We start from the raw sequence: 16,356 nt of genomic DNA on the forward strand, positions 1-16,356 counted from the left end.
AATATAAAGTGTGAGCAGTGAAGACCATGGTGCATAGCTTTGTAAATGGGATTATTGTTATCATTTGTACATTTCAAGTTGTTCACGTTACATACTATGTAATCTTGCACAATAATAACTTGCACATTTTGGGACACAAAGAGACTTTATTGTCATTGTGCAGAAGCACAACAAAATTTGTATGGAAGAAGATGACAATTAGTAGCAGTGCGAATAAGAATAAATATAGATTAAAAAATACTCTTAAAAAATAAACTACTATATACAAAGTAAAGTGGTCAAGTTATCAAAGTACTATATACAAAGTAAAGTCATTCACTGTTAGAATAGCCACTTAATTGTCAACCAGAACATACACTAGTTGGTGCACATTATGACTGAAATTCCGATGCAACAGGCTCGCCATTGGACTGATAAATACAAAAACAGAAAAAAACTAAAAAAAAATTCCAATATATACGTGTAAAAAAATAACTATATAAAAAGTAGCAGCAGTTATGTTTTCACAGTGACTACGGGTGCCCCTGCCCAGAAGGATTATTGTGAGTTCAAGAGTCTGATGGCTTGGGGGATGAAACTGTTACAGAACCTGGTTGTTCTCGTTGTGATGCTGCAGAACCTCCTCCCAGAGGGGAGCAGGGAGAACAGACCATGGTCGGTGTGTGTGGAGTCTTTAATAATGTTGCGAGCTCTGCTGAGACAGCGCTTGTGTGCAACATCCTGGATGGATGGAAGCGGGGTCCCGATGATCTTCTCTGCTCTTCTCTGTTGGTATTTATCTTAGAATGCATTGCATCTGCTACACTTGCTGTTTATTTGGCTTGAAAGACTTAATGTAAATTAATCTGAAACACTTGCTATGCTTTTAAAATTCTTAGATCTTTCTTTAAAATGTTCCATGCGTCAGTGTTTACTGTTTAGCACCAAAAGAGTCAAATTCCTCGTCAGTGAAAATCTACCTGACATTAAATCTGATTCTAATATGTCCTGATCTGTGGTGATGCCAAGTAGAGTTGTAATCATGATTACTGTGGTGCTTAACTGTAAAATAATAGCATTTAACGCAGTGCGACGGGCGCTACCATTGTAATAGAGCGTCAGAATCACGCATGTACTCTGAGTACAACATGTACAGACCTGGACTACTGGGCGTGCGCCCTGTTTGACGGACACCTGTTTACAACGAATAGGATCTCAGGATAAGCGCCAACGTCACAGGAAATACGAGCCACTGCCACGTGACAGGTTTATATAGCGACAAGCGGAAACGTTTAGGCGCCATTTCATTGCGGAGTTCATTCGGTGGAAGTGCAGCGTCAACAGCTGGTGAAAAATTGGACCGTGATAACACTCCGCCCTCAGCCCGATGGAAGCGGCCGTCAACCCGCCTCACGACAGGTAATGTCCGCAGTGCTCTACATCAAACTGAGGACATTTAAACGGCTTTGCGGCGACCATGAAAACGGGCTAACGTTAAATGTCATCTTGTTGTTGCGCTTCTGTTAAGCGTTAGCCTCCCTATAACAACGCTAGCTTCCCAGCCAACGGGGGCTTATATGACACAGACGGGTTTAGCTAGCTCTCGCAGCACACTATTATCTCCGTTTTAATTCCTCAACTTTGAATAAGAGATCGCTACATTTGTACGCTCGTTGCATGAACCCCCCGCCCTCTTTTGCAGCTTTTAGCCGAGAGTCAGCAGGCAAATGACAGCTGCAGCCCCACCGGCTCGGTCCGCCGGCTGCTCCCCGCCGGCTTTCTGTCTGCCGGGTCATTCATCGCTCAGACACCCTGGCAACGCTAACGTCGACCCTCATGTAACTAAGTAACTAGGCATCAATTATGTGTCTAGTATCCACAAACAGCATTAGCTAACCCGCAAGTTAGTATCCCCCATAGGTTTGTTTGGCATTGTTGCAGACCGGTGACGCTTGCTAGCTTAGCTTCCATCTCCCATCTCCTGTGCTGGTGAACAAACACCTGTATGCTGTGGCAGAACGGCTAGAATCGACTGGCACGTTGGTTGTTTGTTTCTTTTTAAACCTGTACCGGCAAATACAGATTTTGTGCATTTATCTGACAAAAAAAAAAATAGGTGTGTGTTAATCGCTTCTGTCATTGTGAAGTGGTGTTTACAAACAGTGAGGGCGGGGCGTCCAAACCACGCGATCACCAGCTGCTGGAGTGTAAATCCGACGGTCGTTCTTTCACTGTTACGAGTAAATGATGAAGACGGTTTCAAGGTGTTGCTGTGTGAGGACTGGTGTCATTTTTGGACAAACGGACCTCGATTCACTGCTGGTTTAAATAGCAAATTAGTCAAAAGGAGCAGTACCTGTTTACAAGTTAACAACAAATAAAGGCACTAGGACTCAGTTAGCCTCTAAGTATCGAAATTATGCTCTGATGTTGTCCCCTATATTTTAGCGTTGTTTTTATTTTATGATTTAATGCATGTAATCTAGACAGTCATAACTCCATACTTGAAATAAAGTCTTATTATTTATTACCATGGCAAACTTGCAGCAAAACGGTCATTCTGAACCATAAAGTAAGTTAAGTTTGCTTTTTCTTCCATTTTTCCATCATGATCAAGTCTAAACCTAATATTAAACAGATCCCACAGATAGTAACTGGTTTGACACAAGTGGAAAACATTACCTAGTTAGGTTTAACCAAAAATACACATGACCAAAAGACATGATTTGTTGTACATGTGCGTAATTATAATGAAAAGGCATTTCTACATAGGGTTGACAGTTCTGACAGTTACTGCAGTTTGATTTGCAGTATAATTTTCGGTATTCACTGTGTAGTAGTTTCAGAGCAAATGACAGAGCATGAAACAGTATTAAAAATGTGACTGTCACAGAGGGAAGATGCATGAATTTGTAAAATCACTGACACAACAGTTTAAACCTTGGGTCAGACATGCCAGAAAGGGAGGTGTGACTATTAAATAATGAGTCTGGGCTGGTATTAGTCAAACCACAGTGTACATGTCTAAACCTCGTAAACATAACGTAGATAAACAATCACTGAATGTTTCAATCCACTTGAATTCAGTCAAATTGAATTACAGCTTTCATCTCATTATTTAGTAGCTGCACATCATATATCCGAAATAACAGCCGATGTGATTTACTAGTTGAATTGTTTCAGTTCGCACTTTCCAGTTGTCACTGTTTAATTTTTCAACCTTTTCACTTTAGCAGACCATGGGTAAGCCAGTCATTCTGTATAAGTAGAGTAAGCAAACACTACTTTCCTGACATTTTAATTACTGGCATTTGGCCCTTAGCTTTGTTGTCATGGTATTAGTTGCGACAATTAGTCATTGTGTTGACAAGTATAAATTTGAAGTAGATAATTTCAGAAAAAGCTACAAATGATCAAAGGACATATTTTTTGTCCTATAGGGGTGTAATTATAGCAACCAGGCATTTCTTCGTATTGTTATTATTTCAGTTGATTCAGAAATTCTCAAGAAAACTCAAATAAGTTGGCCTCAGATACATTTGACTGATTATTTTTAATTTGACTGTATTCACTGCACAATGACTCCCGTTATTCTCAACGCTAATACTATTTAGTCTTTCTTTGTGTTGGCGGGGTTCTGATTGATGTAGAAAATCAGCTCACAGGCTTTGCCGTGATTTGTGTGTCAGTGGGGCAGGTGCATGTGTCCCAAACTAGGGTGAGATTTAACTTCTTCTAAATCTGGTTCATGTGCTTTGCTAAGAGGGAGGTGACAGAGGGATGATGGCGTCATCTGTCTACATGGACTGATCATCTTGAAGTGGCGTGTCTTGTTGAACAGCAACCAAAACTGAAGATCATCTAACTTGTAAAGCATGTTGAGATATGCAAAGTCTTTGGTCTTATTTTGCTGAACTCTCTTAAGGCCTTTGGGGAAGTTTGTCAGTTTTCCCTTTTGTAATGCTCACTGTGAAGTAGAGGGAAGCTACAGAACCAACCAATGTGCCTCAGTCAAGGGCATTAGTTGGAGTGTCCTTAGTCGTGTATGTGAAAAAACCAAAGGACACACATTTTTATAGAGAAAAAGAAACAGATTTTAACCTAATGGCAAAGTATTTATCCTTTCTATACGTGTGTTTTTTATGTGATTGTGACGTTTCTTTCCAGGACTATAGTTAACCATTTGATCTTTACCAAGCTAAGTACATGTCTAATATAAAGAATTTGCAATGAATTCTAACATGAGGGTTATTATCCGGTATTATATCTTTAAGCAGTTCCTCCAAAATAACTTTAAACTTAAGCAGAACCTGTCTAAAACTGTTTAAAAACCACCGACTTTATAACCTTTGTGAAAGTAGGCTTTATTGTACTACATTAGTTTTATCTACTGGTTGTTGTACCTAATAAGTACATGTACGGTACTTTAATCCTTAATTGGCTGCTAACATTTTGTTGTGGTATTGCAACAGCCTTGTGTAGCCTTGCAGTTTGTCAGTCTTATTACAAGTTCTAACAAAAATACCCCAAACTATAATGAAATTAACACAGCTCAACAAATGTCAAATTACAATGCAGCTTTTTAGATAAGGGACTGCAACTTTTATTATCAAAGCTTCTTAGTATGGTGAGTGACAAAAACATGAGCTTACCAGTCAGTGATTCATTTTTAAATCTAATAAGGATGTGAAGCATATTCACTTTAACTTTCAGTTACAGGCCTGGATTTAGAGCTAAATCTGAGCATGTTTCCCATGATTAGTAATAGACTTATGAGCCACAGGTCAAAAAGCTTTTTTCCTTATTTATGAGGAGTTAAATACAATAATACATCACACTGGGATTTTATCACCCAGCCTTACTATAAGTAAATGTTTATTAGCTGGTGAGGACCATGAAATGGTGGTTCCCATGATGGCGCTAAAAGTAGCAGCCTATTGATAGAATCCTAGTTTCCTAGATGATGGTTAGCTGACAGGGAGGGCAGAGCAAAAGTTCTACTGGTCATGTGGTTATGTGAATGAAGCATGTATAGGCTGAACCTTTGACATTAACGGATTTCCCATGAGTGCATGTGTTCTGTTGAATCGATGGCAGATCAGTGAATCATTTGTTGTATCCATAATGGTGGGCCAAAGGTCATGCAGCACAGTTAATTAAGAAAGAACCACTTCCTTTACTAGTGGGCAACTTAGACGATTCCCTCTGGCCTTTGGGTGTCGTTGTATTGCCACATAAAAAATGTTCACTCTTCTCTTCTGTTATTAGTGTTTTTTCATATATAATGGCATGTTGTTTTTATTTTTTTCTGACCACTTTTATTGTGAAGCAACAACTCTCTTTCTGCAGTCCAAGTGCATCGTTCTGCTTATCATTCCTCTAGAATAAAAATCTTTCCCAGGGATGAACAATGATATGGGCATGTCATCAGTATCAGGCGATGAAGGTTTTAAAATGAGATAGTAGCACCAGCCCAAAATGAACATTGACAGGTTAATACGTTAACACTGATTAATAGTCCCCTATGTGAGGGTGCACATTGGCAGAGGAAAAATAATTGTGGTATATTTTAGATTTCCTTATTTTGCCCAGTGAATGTGTACATTTCAAAAGCATTGTGTTTTATGTCTTCCCACGCTAGAGTGGAAATCACGATAAGAACAGGCATAATAATATGTTAATTCCAGACCCGATGTTCTCTGCAAATAGGTGGAAAAAATATGTGCATAAATCAGCAATCAGCCAAAATGAGTTGGAAAATGTCTGTGTATCAGATATAAGTACAAATCCAATGTCATACATCCCTAATCTTTGCTCTTACCTCTTTCCCTCCTCTCGTCTTACCATCTCATTGACTGTAGCTCTCTGGTTGGGTTGTCCAGTGGCATGATGGACCAACACAGCAGCTCGGGCAAACGCATTCGCAAGCCCTCCCTGCTGTACGAGGACTTTGAGAGCCCCTCTCTGCCACTCACGATGCCCCAGGGCCCCCCTGCCCCTCCACAGCCACCAGTGAAGGACCCTAACCGGGCGGGTCGCATGACCAACCAGCTGCAGTACCTCCAGAAGACCCTCATAAAGTGTCTGTGGAGGCACCACTTTGCATGGCCTTTCCACGAGCCTGTGGATGCCTACAGGCTTAACCTACCGGTGGGTTGAACACTAGTGCTTTTACAGAGATTTTCGCTTTCATTTTGATGAATTCTCTCTATTTTTCTGCAAATCCTGATGGTGGAAGACTGAGATGTTGAAGAAAAGATCCCCTATTGCATGTACATTTTTTTTTTTTGTCTGCATTTGTTCTCATTGTTTAACTCCACAAAAGAGGTGTCAACATTGTAAGAGATTGATGCATATTTTAGTCTTGCAGCCAAATATTTTAATATTTAGTGCATGTGTGTGACCATCACCGGCCCTCCCTGAAAGCTAAGCAGATATTCTTTATTAAAATTCCCTATTATGAGCCAGGGAGGGCAGTGCTACACCTCAGTGATGTGTGGGGGAAACAAAGACTGGACAGGACGAACAGGACGAACAAGGATAGAGAATAACAGGTGGTGCTATTGCAATTAAAGATTGTAAGGTGGTGTGTTATTCCCAACTACGAACTGCCCATCAATAAAACAGAAAGAAAAAAAAATAAATTAAAAAAAGAAAACCAACACAAAAGAAAAAGAGATTCAGTAAATAAATAATTTAACAAACAGTACTGCATCTTACAGTTGACCAGTTTTTAACCACATTGGAAAAGATAATCACACTTTCACAAGCTGTCTTTTGGATTGGTTTGTTTTTAGTGAACTATGCATAAATTATTAAATAGAGAAACTTTGCCTTTCATTCTGTCTGTTTGTCAGGATTATCATAAAATTATCAAGCAACCCATGGACATGGGGACTATCAAGAAGCGTTTGGAAAACAATTTCTATCGCAGTGCAAGTGAGTGTATACAGGACTTCAACACAATGTTCACCAACTGCTACATTTACAACAAGGTAGGTTAAAAGGTAAAATGTGTTTTTTTGTTTTTTTTTTTAAATTCATCCTGTTTTTCTTTGGTTTCTTTTTAATTGTGCCTTGCTCTCATCTAAGCAGATGGCACTACTGCTATTACATTTAATACAATAAGTGTCTGCAGCTTTCCAGCTAACCAGTTTAGGAGTAAATAAAACAGGCATGTTTTGTGAAAAATGTTGCAAAACAGAAGACCTCTTTCTGACTTTGTAACTTTTTCATTCATTATCCCCATATAGGCCCAGGATCATTGCAAGAGAGGAGGACTTTTTTAAACCTTTTCCCATGAGAAACAGTTCATTTTGCAAGCAAAAAACTGTACCCGATGCTCTGTTATCCTATAACAACAGAGCATGTGCTGACATGCATTTACTGTGCAGCATAACTTGGAAAGCAAGACGGCAATGAAAATGTAGACTTGGTGAAGTAAAACCAAATGACTACAATATCTGGAAACATGATGTTTTTCCTCTGGAATTTTAGTGTAGGTCTATTAGCAAAATGTTTTTACTAATCAGCTGTCTTGAACATGCAAACAAGACAATGTCAAGCACATGCCAGAGATGCTTATAGTGATCAGTATTCAGCAGCTACATCTTTCATTCGGTCTTAAAAGTGTGACTGTATCAAGTGTCTTGGGTAAGGGTGTTTTAAGTGCTCTTTGCTGTGAAGAAGAGAAGATGATATTCATTATCACTTTCATCCGTTTATCACTTTTGTTTTGATTTCATTTATAAAATGTCAGAAATAAGGGAAATCTTCAGACATTTGTTAAATTTGTTATTGTTATTTTTGTCTTCTAAAAATAAAAGCTGCTTTTAATTTATAAGGACTAATAAAATAAGTGTTTTGTGCTGTGAGATTGTAAATTCAAATAAAATGTATCCCAAGAAATGTTCTTTTAAAACCATCGTAGCTTCTTTTCACTAATGTCTGTAAACTTTTGTCGTGGTTAGCCGACAGACGACATTGTACTGATGGCCCAGTCCTTAGAGAAGATCTTTCTCCAGAAGGTGGCCCAGATGCCGCAAGAAGAAGTTGAGCTCCCTCCTCCAGCTCCTCGGAACAAAAACAGCAGGGGAAGAGGTCGGAAATCCAACAGTGAGTGTGAAATGTGTGATAAGGTCTTCCAGAGTTTGATTAAAGTTGTTCCAGTTTACCACTGAAAGGACTGCATTTTTGTTATGACCACACAATTGGATGCATACATTCATGTATTGTATCTGCCAGCAGCAAGGGCTCAGCAGGTGCCAGCGGTGTCCCAGTCAGCCTACTCCCCTTCTTCCTCAGACACTGGGGAGTCCATGCTGGCCAACTCTCCCCAGACGGTGCTAACCAAAAGCCTGCCTCCGGCCAACATTATGGGCCTGCCCCCTACGCAGCCTACAACTAAGGTATATACAAAAGCACAATGCTGATGAAGATTTTTCACGTGTGTAGAAATTTAATAGTGAATATTGCTGCAACAATTAATAAGAAACAGCAGTCATCAGGTTTTACTAGTTCAATAAATATTATCCTCAAAAATAAGAATGTTGACACATTTAGATGTCTTGCAGAAACTTTCATGCAAATAAACCTCATACTGTTTAATATAGTCAATGCTTTTGCAAGAAAAAAACAGGTTTATTTCTGCCACAATATGATGATCATAGTGACCGCTAACTTCTTTTTTTTTTTGATATCCTTCTGTAGAAGAAAGGTGTGAAACGTAAGGCAGATACCACCACCCCCTCCACCATGGGTTTTACTGTCGGCATGTCGGGAACACCACACATGGTGGGCTTGGGGAAAGGAGGACATGGGGGCCAAGTCCATGACACCTCCATGCACTCTGTCTCTTCAATGGCAGGCATGAGCTTGGAGACCCCACCTGGGATGGGCCTGGTCAGGAGCCCTGGAGGTCCCGTCCTGCTCCAGCCCATGATGGCTGGCACCGGACGCAGGGTGGGCAGCGGCCGCCCCATTAAACCCCCCAAGAAGGACTTGCCTGATTCTGTGCAGTCTCAGCCCTCGAGGAAGGGCAAACTGAGCCCACAGCTGAGGTACTGCAGTGGACTGCTGAAGGACATGTTATCAAAGAAACATGCTGCGTACGCCTGGCCTTTCTACACACCTGTGGACGCAGCTGCTCTAGGACTTCATGATTATCATGATATCATCAAGTGTCCTATGGACCTCAGCACTATCAAGGTGACTTGTAACTGCTGCAAAGAGTAAATAGAAATGACAAGTAATGTGCTAGCTATAATGTCATCTTATTGCAAAATGCTACCATGCTGAGGTGACAGGCATAGACATATGCATTGGGGCCAGAGTTTTGAGAGAATAAAATATTACATTGTAATGTTCTAATAAGATTGGTGAAAAAAATCTATACTACAGTCTAAAATTTACCTTTCCCTACCTTCCATCAGAGAAAGATGGACTGTCGTGAGTACAGGGACGCTCAGCTGTTTGCCAGCGATGTCAGACTGATGTTCTCCAACTGCTACAAGTACAATCCACCTGATCATGATGTTGTGGGGATGGCACGGAAGCTGCAGGTGAGCTTAGCTGTTTAACTCATACTTGAACAATCAGATTGAGCAGACTTTTTAGTTTTTCACAGGATCTAGTAGAAGCAGTTTATTGACAAATGTTTAACTGGGATCTGTAGAATAAAACTATTTTGATGAAATATCACAATTGTAAGCTTAGATTAGGTTAATTTTATTGGTGAAACAGCATGCCACATATGATTGATTCAAACACGGTCAGAAAGTTTACAATCTGACCAGTCTTCATGTTTTTACACTCTGGCTCTGATAACTTTGAACCTCAAACCTTTTTCTTTTTTTTTTTTTAGAGGGTGAAGAAAAGTATTTTCAACAATAATTGTTATCTTTTGTTCCCATTCCTACTTTCGTACTCTTTAATATGGACTTTTTTGTCTCAGGATGTGTTTGAGTTCCGTTTTGCGAAGATGCCAGACGAGCCACACATGGAACACACATCCATGTCCATGAGTGGGCACCCAACATCCTCTTCATCCTCTTCTTCTTCCTCCTCCTCTTCATCTTCCTCCACCTCCGAGAGCGAGCCCAGCAGCGAGAGTGAGGAGAGTGAGAGTAGCCCCAGCTCAGACAGCGAGGAAGAGCGAGCTCATCGCTTGGCTGAGTTACAGGACCAGGTGTGCACACAAGTAAGACCTCCAGTGCTACTAATTTATCCAAGTTTCTGTATTAACAACAACCTTGGTGTGGAGACAAAAAAAAAAAAACAATTAAAACTTAAATTTCTCACAGCTCCGAGCCGTACACGAGCAGCTGGCTGCCCTCTCCCAAGGCCCCATCGTCAAGCCCAAGAAAAAGAAGGAGAAGAAGGATAAAAAGGAGAAGAAGAAAAAGAAGAAGCTGGAGAAGCGGAGTCGAGGTAGCAGAAGCAGAGCAGGCTCTGAGGAATGGAAGATGCCTGGCAAGATGTTGAAGAGCAAATCTACCAAAACTGGTGGCTCCCAGGCAAAGAAAAGCCAGGGGAAGAAGAGTAACAAGAACAGCAAGTTAGTAGTAAAAGAGCAGCCACCTTTGAACTTTCCATATAAACTGATCTCCTCCTCACTTTCATTTGAAGGGTTCACAACTGTATAGAGTAAAACAAACATCACTTTGTATTTAGAATGGCATGCAGCTAGTAAAGATTGTCTTCCATTTGATCTTTCAGGGCTGCAAAGAAACCTTTCTACCCTCCACCGGCTCCTACCATGCTACCACACTACGACTCAGAGGAAGAGGAGGAGATCGTGCCCATGTCATATGATGAGAAGCGGCAGCTTAGCCTGGACATCAACAAGTTACCGGGTGAGAAGCTGGGTCGTGTGGTCCACATCATCCAGTCGAGGGAGCCCTCGTTAAGGGACACTAACCCAGAGGAGATTGAGATTGACTTTGAAACTCTGAAGCCATCCACGTTGAAAGAACTGGAGCGCTACGTCATGACATGTCTGAGAAAGAAGCCCCGCAAACCTTACGGTGAACAAGGTGAACAGCCACCAAACAAATATTTTTTTGTTCAGCAATGTCTTGTATGTCATTTTGTGCTAATTGGCAACTTGTTGCTGTCATTATGTTCATATTTTCATGTGCACTTTGAAGTATCCCATTAGAAAATATTCATTGAAACAGCAAGATTTGAGAAAAAGTCCATATTTTCACAAAAACATTTTTTTAATGTTTGCTTAAAGTGACTTTTGAACATAGCCCAAACCAGCTGACATGAAAGAATAATTAAAACTTTACGAATCGAAAACAATTTCTGAAGACTTGAAGTCTCCATTTTTCCTCACATAGATAATCAGAGTTTAGTTTGTTCTCCCTTCTGTATGTTTTTTAGTGGTTGGCAAACAGCTGGCTTTGTTTATAGCTTCTTCTGCTCTTTGTTCACAGCTATGTGTAATGTAGCCTACACCCCCAGGGTCATGCAGTCTCAAATCATCATTTTTAGAATAATTTCTGCTTGACCATCTCTAATTTGACTGAGTTTTTTAGAGTATAAAAGATGGATATCTATAAAGATAATGGTGACATTTTATATTATATATCAAATGTTTTCTGAGATTACACTTTTTAAAAAAAATATTGCCCATCAACCCACTTTCAGCAGTTTTTTCCCATTATTGTGACAGCTGCATATGTTTCAGGAAATATCACTGATTGACTTCTGCATTAATAATGTTTTTTGTTAGTGTTTGCTCAAAGATAAGACTTTCCATAATGACTGCATTTTTTTCATATTTCACCTCACACAAAATCAGAGACAATTAGATCCATTTGTCCAATATTTCAAATTCTGAGTCAATGGGATAATGAGCAAAGGGAAAATGTTAGGCTCTTACATTTAATAGTACATAAAATATTGTCATCCAAATATGGCCTGACTTGTCAATATGTAGAAAAACCTGCTGAAGGTGTGTTCAAGAGCAATTTTCTCAAAAATTACCCTGTAAAGTACTTGGTGTATCCATCTAGAATTGTACAGTTACCATTTGAAATATCCATGGTTTATGATGGGCTGCACAGTGGCTCGGTGGTTAGCACCATTGCCTCATAGCTAGAAGATCCCCGGCTTGTGTCCCAACCTGGGATCTTTCTATGTGGAGTCTGTATGTTCTTCCTGTGCATGCGTGGGCTTTTACCGGTTTCTCCGGGTTCCTTCCACGATCCAAATACATGCTGAGGTTTATTGGTGATTCTGAATTGTCTGTAGGTGTAAATGTGAGCTAAATCAGCTGGGATAGACACCAGCCCCCCATGACCCTAGTGAGGATAAAGCCTGATGATTTAAGTTGGAATAACTTGCCATTGTCTGATAACACCATGATTTCTAGTTAATTCACTTTAATTCCCCTTTTTTCTGCTACATTTCCATAGCGTTCTTTAAATTTGTTTGCCAAATATATTCAAACACTGCTATTGATATTTTTGAGAGCAGAATTTTTTCAACGTGCAGCATGCCATCCGCCAACTTTTGGGGGTAGAGTGTACCTCATTACAGAGGGGTAAAATACAGCGCATAGTCCAGTTTTCAAGCAGAAGCAGCAGTGACAGCAAACATCTTGATTTGTGCAGTTTTTGTGCCGCATGTACGGAAACACTGAGCCCAGGCAAGCCATCCTGTAAGCAATAACAGTTCTGCCCTTATGACAATATTCTCTGATTGAACAGACTTAAAAAATAAAGATGTAACAGGGAATTACACAAACTGACAGGCATGTAATTTAGTTTTCTCAAGCAGTTTGTGAGCAAGACTTTGGTAGTGCACTCACATATTTTATTCATCTCTTCCCCTCTGTGTGTCCAAGTTACTGAAGGGGTAGTTTTCCTCTTGAAATAAACACTTCTGAAAAAGCTCCTGAAAGCCGATGCAGGGACATGACAAGCATTCTATCAATGACGTGTCATGAAGGTTTGTTCACTGTAGGTTATGTGACAAAAAAACTTTTACAACTGAAGACTTTGCCTGCGACATGTTACAATTACACAATACAATTTATTCCTGTTACCAGCTAGTTGTGATTAATGATTATTTAGTGAGATATATAGTTGTTTTTTCCTTTTGAAGAAGGGGCACAGAAATTAACTTGGAGACCGAGCCATTCAAGAATTCTGCTAACTACAGTTGTTATATGTGATGAATCTAATGTACTGTAAATGGAACTGTAAATCACATGGTTGCGTCCATGACAGATTTTTTATTGACCACATATCATTCGGAAGACCAACGAGAATGACCTGATGTTCCAAGGTCACTCTGTTCTCATAAATACTCCTAACACTAACTCATCTAAACCAATACACAATCACTGCATTACTATATGGACCCCAGGTCTGTAACAACCTTTCTGTTCTCTTTTCAATTGCAGCTGCAAAGAAAGGCAGTATTGGCAAATCTAAAGAAGAACTGACTCTGGAGAAGAGAAGGGAGCTGGAGAGGAGGCTGCAAGATGTCAGTGGACAGCTCAACTCAGTCAAGAAACCTACGAAACCTAAAGGTGAGCCCACACATCATCATCCTCGGTATGCAAAAATAATTTCTTCATTTTTTGTGTAGTATAACAATGTCAAAGTGGGCGACACCACAGTCTAGGAAGTAATGCTGTTAAAGCTGCTAGCTGATCATAGTTGAAGCTACCGGTGTGTCTAAAGCTGTTTTGTTGGAAGAGGAAGTAGTATAGTAACATTGCGTTTATAGTTTTCCACTTGTGTGTGTGTATGTGTAAGGGGACAGAGTCAAAGTGAATATGTAGAATTATTTGTCATCGGATATTGAATTTTTTTGCAAAAAAAAATCCCAAAGGAAATATTTATAATTGAAGTGCTAAACAGATGAGTTACCATGGTGATGTTGAACCAGGCCTACACAATTAATTGAATATTAACTACAAATTTGGTCTCCTACAATTACATGAACTGTGTTTAATTGCAATAATGACGTGAAATCACATGGAAATCAGACATTAGAACACATTTCACTCTTTTCAACCCAGTTTTTGGTCACACACCTCTCCAAGTTGTTGCACTCCTGCAATTGAGTGGGGAGGTTAGAGGCATCTCAGCATCTAGTGCAACCTGCATGCGAGGCGTTTATGGAACATTGGTACATTGTAAATTGAGTCTATTGATAATCAGCTGTCGATTTTGGATTCAGCGTTATTTATAGTTTACTTTTAGGACATGCACTCAGTTTAGGTTAAAGCTATTTTGAGTCTCATTTTAAAGCAAAGATGTGACAACGTGAAAGCAGTGTTCTCTTGGCTTCAATGTGAAAGCATTTTGTTCCTAAAATTAATAAATAATCATGATAAATAATCAGTTTACAGAGTATTAGCAAACGGTTGAATCAATAACAGTAGCTCATATTGTCCATTACTGAAATGCTTGTAGAAGGAGAATTTGAACTGTAATAGCAACAAGAAATACGTTGGGATTCAGAACTACAGTATTTGGGCAATTGTGCCAAAGCAACTGAGAAAAGCTGTAACTCTCTTTCCCTTCTGCCTCCACCAGGTTTAACCATAAAACTGATTTAATTTCCTATTCCTTGCTCCTCTTTCTCCTCAGTGGAGAAGCCCAGCGCTGTGGAGACTCACGCCCAGCCCTCACGTCTCAGCGGCAGCAGCTCCAGCTCAGACTCCTCTTCCTCCTCCTCCTCATCCTCTTCCTCAGACACCAGTGATTCAGACTCCAGTTGAGATTGTTAGCTAAAGGCCAAGAGGCAAAATACTAATAACTCAGGGACTTGGGCTGGCCCAGGACACATCAAACCCTGAAACAGTAGTTGGCTGAGATATTAAACACCGCGGCAAAAAAAAAAAACACTCCACGTGAACTCCTATAATATTGAATGTGGGGGACTGAGGGACGTGAAGAAACGTCTCCGTGGATAATCGTAGAACCCAAACACTAAATGCCTTGGTTTCCCCTTCCCTCCCTTTGTAAATAGTTGTACAAATTTATGTTTCTTTTATAAAGAAGATTTTTATGGTGATCCCCCAAAGAGGGAAGTGGAGTAATAAAAAAAGGATGTGGAAAGACGGGCCTTACTCCAAGTCTGCTTTGGCTGGCCTTAAGCTGTGTCCTCTGGTGAAGGAATGGAAGCGTGTTATTTGTTTTCTTCACCCACATTTCCTCAGACGTTACTGGAATTTGAACCAGCAACCTTTTCGGTCACAAGCCTTGCTTTTCTAACATCTGGCCTTCTGCCACACTTAATTTTAGACGAACCCCTAAACTCAGCCTTAATGATCCTGATTGTTGGTGATAACTGGAGTAATCCAGTGTTGTTTCGGAGAGCAAAGATTCCTTCTCATGTTCACAGGATATATGAAAATATGGTATTTTCCATATTCAGGTCAATATCTGAAGTTGGTTACAGTTTCAGCTCTTGATCACTGCTGTTATGTTTACACAATTTCTTCTTCTCAATTTTCTGCAGTCTGTTTTAGAGCCTGTAGTTCTTGAAAACACTTGGGTTTATAGCGCAGAGTAACAGTTTACCACACTGTAATTACAAAGTTTAGCAGTTTAGGTCCATATTTGTTCAGTTCGTACTGATTTTGTGGCTGCACTGTTCCCCTCAAAGCCCACCAGCCACTTAAGACTGACTCATCCTATAAACACTAATGGAAATACTGTCTTCAGTATTTTCAGATCTACTCAAACCTGCTTTGATGTTGTTCTCCGTTACGTCCATCTACTTCTGATCTGAACACAGGCTGCTGAATGTTATCAGATTATTGTGCAGGTTGCTAATTTCCACATTAATCTCCTGAATATCTGAAGCATTGCATTCTCGAAGACACGTATAACACTTGAAAACTCAGTGAAGGTTTCTAGAAGAAACCTTTTGGCTGCTCGGCACTTACAGGAACAAACTGAAGGTGAAAAATTACAAATTTCCTGTAAAGCGATAGGAGTCCTCATAGTGGACGCATTAGTTGAAGCTGTTGAATGTTCAGTGAAAGATACGCTTGTATATATTTCAGCTGTATTTGCTGTTGCACAAACTGTTGTGTTTCTGCTGTTCTTTTCAGCTCCTTTGTTTCTTTTTTTTTTTTTTTTTTTACATGTTATCTTTCATTCCAGTTAACTGTCTTAGTTGTTTCCTGAAGAGCGTTCACACGAGCATTGCTGCTTCTGGCTAAGCAGGTCGCTGCCTCTCAGAAGCATCCTGCTCATTTGACAGCTGTGTTTATTAAAATATTCTCTTCTGTAGAACAAATCTGAGTTTTGTGTGGCTGTTTGGATTTGATGTGTAATGTTTATATGTAAAAACTTTGGATTGTTGAACTTTACTAGTGATTTGCAAAAATACTAAACATTGATT

The 16,356-nt window shown here is 39.9% G+C and overlaps 1 protein-coding gene across 4 annotated transcripts; it reads left to right on the top strand.

Annotated features, from left to right (window-relative positions):
- Positions 1-627: 627 nt before the first annotated feature.
- On the top strand, positions 628-16,251 carry brd2b (bromodomain containing 2b). 4 transcript variants are annotated; one of them, XM_055013620.1, is made up of 12 exons: positions 628-771; positions 5,841-6,129; positions 6,837-6,974; positions 7,950-8,094; positions 8,224-8,387; positions 8,689-9,186; positions 9,411-9,539; positions 9,932-10,165; positions 10,281-10,534; positions 10,696-11,012; positions 13,394-13,522; positions 14,592-16,251. In XM_055013620.1, exons 1-12 carry the CDS (start codon positions 680-682, stop codon positions 14,720-14,722), a joined length of 2,520 nt encoding a protein of 839 aa, XP_054869595.1. In that variant the 5' UTR covers positions 628-679; the 3' UTR covers positions 14,723-16,251. The 4 variants fall into 4 exon arrangements, with proteins under 4 accessions (XP_054869595.1, XP_023140210.3, XP_023140211.3 ...); XM_023284442.3 differs by having other exon boundaries at positions 629-771; positions 9,932-10,177; XM_023284443.3 differs by having other exon boundaries at positions 630-771; positions 8,227-8,387; positions 9,932-10,177.
- The last annotated feature ends 105 nt before the right edge of the window (positions 16,252-16,356 follow it).

This window comes from Amphiprion ocellaris, chromosome 9 (genome assembly GCF_022539595.1).
Source record: "Amphiprion ocellaris isolate individual 3 ecotype Okinawa chromosome 9, ASM2253959v1, whole genome shotgun sequence".
NCBI classification, from domain to species: domain Eukaryota; kingdom Metazoa; phylum Chordata; class Actinopteri; family Pomacentridae; genus Amphiprion; species Amphiprion ocellaris.